Consider the following 6,000-nt stretch of genomic DNA (forward strand, 5'->3'; position numbering starts at 1 on the left):
ATAATTTTATTTCACAGTTATCTTATAAAATTTATAACATTGATAGAAAAGTTCCGATCGATTTTTGAAACTTTTTTTTTTTTTTTTTACAATAACTAATTTAAATTGATTTTTTTTTACAATAACTAATTCTAAAGTTTATTAGAATTAGTCAGTATTTTAAAATAGTTATGAAATAAAAATGATTATATTCCATTTCTTTTCACAAAAAGAAAAGAATAATATTAGATACTAGATTTTTATTTTAGAATTATTTCACAATCATAATGTAGTAATTCCAACTAATCTTTTTATAACAAAATTTAATCTAAACTTTTAAGTTAAAAAGCGTTTTTTTAGCAAAAATTTTATTTTTAACCTTTTGCCAAAAGTGCGTTTTTGTCATTTTTAGAATAAAAAATTAAATAAGTACTTTTGAAATTTTTTATTAAACATTTCAGATTTTATTTAGTACAACTTTTTAGGTACTAAAAGTATTTTTTAAGCTATCTAACACAATCTCTTATAATCACAAAGATTCAATTTAGAGTTAATCTTTTTAGCTTCCTAGAATCAGCTCAGCATCCACCAACTCTTGATGTAGCAAAGGCCACGTCATATACTTTTTTTTTTAAAAAAAAAATAAAAAATAAAAATTCTTAGGTTGGAAAACTCTATCTTCCCCATTTCTCTTTCACATTTCGTCGCCACCTCCTCCTGCTCATCTCTGTTTTCCTCTTTTTCCTTACACAAATCTCTCCCCCTCTCTCTTTCTCCTCTTTCCTCTTCCCTCTCCCCTCACCGACAGCTGGCATCCGGAGACCATGAAGGTGAGCCACCCACATCTCCGGTGACGAGCTACATCGGTCAAAATATAAAAATGCCGAATCTCGTCTCAATCATCATTTGTCAAGGCTATTTGGAGTTCCCAAATTTTTGTGACAACGAGCCAACCATATGAACTGATATAGGGTTTCGGTCACCAAAAAGCCGGAAGGTGGACTATATAGGGTTTTGGTCACCAAAAAGTAGGAAGCTAGACAATAGGGTTTTGACGCATTAGCACCAAAGGCGATACTATCCCTAAAGGGTTCACCTTCCACCCTTAGGTTTTAGTTTTGAATCCAGAAACGAGTTGTGAAACATTAGCAACTACTAGTCACCAAAAAGCCTACCTGGAAACACTGGAGATTGGTCGACGATGGTGGGAGGGGGACGAGCTCATCTTCGCCGAAGGGATTTTCTAGATGCTGGTTCTTTTTTGCCATCGTCGGAGTGAGAGAGAGTGAGCAAGGGAGGGAGAGAGGTGGTTTCGATTTTAGGGAGTGAGGGGGAAATTTTAGGGATTTTGGTTTGGAGGAAAGATAGAAGTAATAGGGGGAGGCGGTGATGATGGGGAAGAGAGGAAAAAGAATTTTTGACCTAATTTTTTTTTTTTTGGAAACTTCACTTACCTCTACAAATTTTCGCGCTTTTTGCGGACCTCACCCCCCCTCTCCCAAAATTGTTCAAAAACTCTTACTTTGATGTATCCAACTTTTGTTTCCTTCCACTTTGCCCCTTCCGTTAAGATTTTCTGTTAAATCCTAACGGAGGGGTGTGAAATTCCAATCTTGCCCTTATTTTTTTTAATATAATAATTATAATATTTAGAGAAACTTCACTTACCCCTCCTAAACTTACGCACCTTTTGCAAACACCTCCTAATCTTCAAAGTCTCTCACTTTTATGTATCGAATTTTTGTTTTGTTTCAGTTACCACATTCTGTTAGGATTTTCTGTTAAATCCTATTGGAGGAGTGTGAAATTTCTAAAATGCCGTTATTTTTATTAAAAAATAATTTTTTATTAAAAAAAACTCTTGACCCATGGGTTCATCGGTGTTCCACCTACTCCTTAACACTTTCACAAATTAGAGTAGTACTACATTCTAACAGTTTAAAAGACCTCAGGTGATCCATGAAGGGTCACTTTTTTTAAAAAAATATATATAATAATTATAATAATAATAATTTTTTATTTAAAAATTTTAGAGGAATAAAGGTTTTTTATTCATTCTACAATTTGATTTAACTCCAATATCTAATGGTATGGGGTATTCCCGAGACTTTGAAGATTGGAGGATATTTGCAAAAGACGCGTAAGTTCAAGGGGGATGAGTGAAGTTTTTTCTAAATTTTTTATTTATAAATAAGGGTAAATTTGAAAATTTAAAAAAATTTAAGGGTATAAAGGTCTTTTTACTCATTTGACCGTTTAATTTAACTGCAAAATCCTAACGGAAGGTAGAAAGTGAAAGGAAATCGAAATTGGATATATCAAAGTGAGAGTTTTTAAACAATGGGGGGAGGAGTGTCTGCAAAAAGCTCGAAAGTTTAAAAAGAGTAAGTAAAATTCCCCCTTTTTTTTTTTAAGTCAAGTCGCCACGTCAGCGTTGGTGGACGCTGGGCTGACTCTGGGGAGCCGAATATCACAACTCTTCAATTTATATCTGTCAAATTAGAAAGGGAATTCATTTTTATCTTTTTATATACTTGAGATGTTCAATGATTGAATCAAAGCGAGTTTATCCAAGTTTGGCTCATTTGACAAATGAACCGAAATTTCTATCAAATTTGCTTCAGTTAATAAAGAAACTGAACTTGAATCAAGTTTATACAAGTCAAACTCGAGTTGTTTATCAACAATTCGGTTCATTTACGGTAATCTCTCATTGCATAGTGCTGCCTAGGATCAGAACGATTAACAATTTGGTTAATTCATAGTTTTAACTCACATATGCAACTAGTAGGCCATAAAGGGGAGATAAATGGACGGGCATAAAAGTGAATCAGTGATAAGCTTTCCTGAGTTTATGAAGTTTACTCGAAGAATTAACTAAACAATCCCAACAAAGAGCAGTATTCAGATTTTGTAAGTGATGTTGGCCAAAATGAATCAGCACCTGATCATTGGTTTCTTGCAGATCTGAATCCAGCTATCCACAGGTAGAATAATAGCGAATCCATTTCCTGCAAGTCGAGATATTTCAGTTTCTAAACTCACACGAAGTCTATTGTCAAATCCGTGCCCATTATAGCATCTTTGTAACTGAAGCAAGAAACTGCACAGTTCCTACTATGCAGTTTTATAATACCTGTTAATCAGAACATCTAAGACCAAATTATCTTCCTTACAAAGAGGAAATAAATATGTACCTGCCAACTTCAGACAGCCTCGCTCATCTTGAGAGGTATTCTAATCGCCAAGAGGCAGTAACTTTCGTAGATTTTGTACAACCCGTGTGGCACTCCAAGAAATATATATGTGCATTAAGAATGAAGAACATAACTCAGATTCACTATGCACGCAGCGGCAACTTCAGAAATACATCCCTGAATGGCAGTCAAACAGGACCCAGAACGCAAAACGCCAGCAGCGTGATTGGCCAGACAGAGGCTACGGCTGCTTCCTTCCCACAACGTCCTTCCTTGAGTGCTGGAGATGTAAACAATTGCACTGGAAAAGAACGGGAGCTGGGTAGATCTATTTTATCCCTAGAGTTGTTATGAATTAGCCCATTCAGGGTGCACAGCCACACCTCTGCAATTGAGCTTACTTTGGGCTAATAACAGAGAAGGAGATCATAATATGATTGTGAACATAGAATATTTCCTACAAATTGTACTGCTACTTGTAGAAATGTGCTTCAAGAGCAAAGTCCAAACTGAACTGATTTCATTAAAAGTGAGCAAAATTTAAGATAACAGGCCATCAAAGTCACTCCTTAAATGTAGCTCTCACATTTGTATACATTTAAGTTGTTTGATTCCAACCAGTCAAATCAAAGCTAGAAGACAACTAGAAATGCTCATAATGCTGAAAAAAGCAAAATAACAAAGCAAGCAAGTCAGAAGCAAAAATATACGAGTCCAAAATAAGCAGCACATAGAACGCAGGTAAACACTTAAAAGCTCGCCAACAGAAATGTTGTCGAATTCAAATGACAATTCACTTGTCCAAAGTTGAAAATGCTGCCGTACAAATGAACTCCTTCCTACCAAAGCTCACAAAGGATGAAAAACATGTTTTTCCCCAAGCATATTCCCTTGTCCTATAGCCAAGCATCCAAGAAGAAGAGCAAATAAACTAACAACACTAATGCCACTAAAACCAAATCAGCGGAAGACAAAATACATGAGCAAAACTTACAACGCCACAATCAGGCCTAATACTTGGGCGCCTTACTCAGAAGATACTTCTTCAAAACATCCATAACTGAGCCGAAATCCGCCTTAACATGAACGGGTGGGTTGGCAAACCTGCAAGCTATGTCCTTGATATCCTTGGAGTGATAATCAATCTTCGACTGTGTAAACTTCAACCCATGCGCCGTGCTCACCACCACGGTCCGATCGGTCGGCCCTATCACCCCACTCTTCCTAAGCTTAATCAAGGCCGTCAAAGCCACCCCAGTATGAGGACATATAAACATCCCGGTCGAATCTGCCTGCGCCATTGCGTCCATCAACTCCTCCTCTGTCGCCTCCTCCACAATCCCGTTCGAATTCTTGAGCGCATACACTGCTCTATCGATCGAAACTGGATCACCAATTTGAATGGCGGACGCAAAGGTGGTGTTAGCCTTTATGGACTTGAATTCTTTCCACCCTGACTTGTAGTGCAAGTAAAGCGGGTTCGCATTCGCCGCTTGAGCACAAACAAGCCTGGGAATCCTATCAACAAGGCCTAATTCTTTACACATATGGAACCCTTTGTAAAATGCATATATATTTCCGAGATTTCCTCCCGGAACTATGACCCAATCGGGTACTTCCCAATCAAACTGTTGCAAGATCTCAATAGCAGCGGTTTTTTGACCCTCTAGTCTCAAACTATTCAACGAATTCGCTAAATAAATGGGTAATTCGGAGGTTACCTCACGAATCAGATGCATGCAGCCGTCGAAATCGGTGTCGAGACTCAAAACGAAAGCGCCATTGGCGATGGGTTGAACCAACTGGGCAATCGAGATTCGATTTGCAGGCAAGAAGACGATGGATGGGATTCCGGCGGAAGCGCAGTAGGCAGAGAGAGCGGCGGAGGTGTCTCCGGTGGAGGCGCAGCCAACGCCCACGACGGGGCGGTTCATTTTGCGGAGGCGATTGACCTGGCTGACCAAGACGGTCATGCCCAGATCCTTGAAGCTCCCGGTGTGGCTGATCCCGCAGTGCTTGACCCAGAGCTCGCTCATGCCCAGGAACTGTTTGCCGAAACGCTCGGCCCAGAAGAGGTTGGAGTTGCCCTCGAAGGCGCTGACGATGTCGTCGCTGTCGATCTCCGGGAGAACCCACTCCTTCTTGGACCAGACGCCGGATCCGTAGGGCCACGTGGTCTTGCCCACGCGGGAGTCAAAGAGATCGCGCCAGTACTTGCCGTCGTAGTTTTTTAACGCGTCCATGTCGTGCTGGACGTCGAGGAGGCCGCCGGATTGAGAGCGGTAGACGATCTCATCGAGGGAGTAGGACTCGGTGGAGGAGGAAGGGTCTGCGTTGAAGGGGACATACTTGGCAGAGAAGCGGTGGGAGTGGGTAGGGTTGTTGCGCCGGGCCTCGTCGCGGATGTTCTCGTCGGCGGGGCGGCGGGGCTTCGAGACTATGGGCTGCGGTGGGGTTGGTTGAGAGGCAGATGGGGTTGATTGAGCGGAGGCTTTGATTGCAAAGAAATGGGGTTTTAGAGGCGTGTGGGTTTTGGGCTGGAGGGAGAAGAGAGGGGGCGATTGGAAGAGAGAGGAGGAAGCCATTGGATTGAGATGGCTGAACAGGAGATTTTGGTGACCTTTTATTTCTCTTGTTATTGCACTTCAAGTTTTATAGGGAGGGTTTAAGCCATAAGGGGGCGTGGTGACTCTTGTCGTCGCTTGGTTGGTAACGGTTATAAAACTAATTTCTGTTTCCAAATTCAAAAATACTTTTTTTTTTCCTTTTTTTTATTTATTTTTTTATTAACAAATAATTAACATTTGGTATTTGGTAAAGTTCA

General features: G+C 40.0%; 1 protein-coding gene across 1 annotated transcript; it reads right to left on the reverse strand.

The window, feature by feature from the left end:
• Nucleotides 1-3,918: 3,918 nt before the first annotated feature.
• On the reverse strand, nucleotides 3,919-5,818 carry LOC132188265 (threonine synthase, chloroplastic-like). Its single transcript, XM_059602685.1, has one exon. The coding sequence runs from the start codon at nucleotides 5,759-5,761 to the stop codon at nucleotides 4,187-4,189; it is 1,575 nt and encodes a 524-aa protein (XP_059458668.1). The 5' UTR covers nucleotides 5,762-5,818; the 3' UTR covers nucleotides 3,919-4,186.
• Nucleotides 5,819-6,000: the final 182 nt, after the last annotated feature.

This window comes from Corylus avellana, chromosome ca7, assembly GCF_901000735.1.
Source record: "Corylus avellana chromosome ca7, CavTom2PMs-1.0".
NCBI classification, from domain to species: Eukaryota; Viridiplantae; Streptophyta; class Magnoliopsida; order Fagales; family Betulaceae; genus Corylus; species Corylus avellana.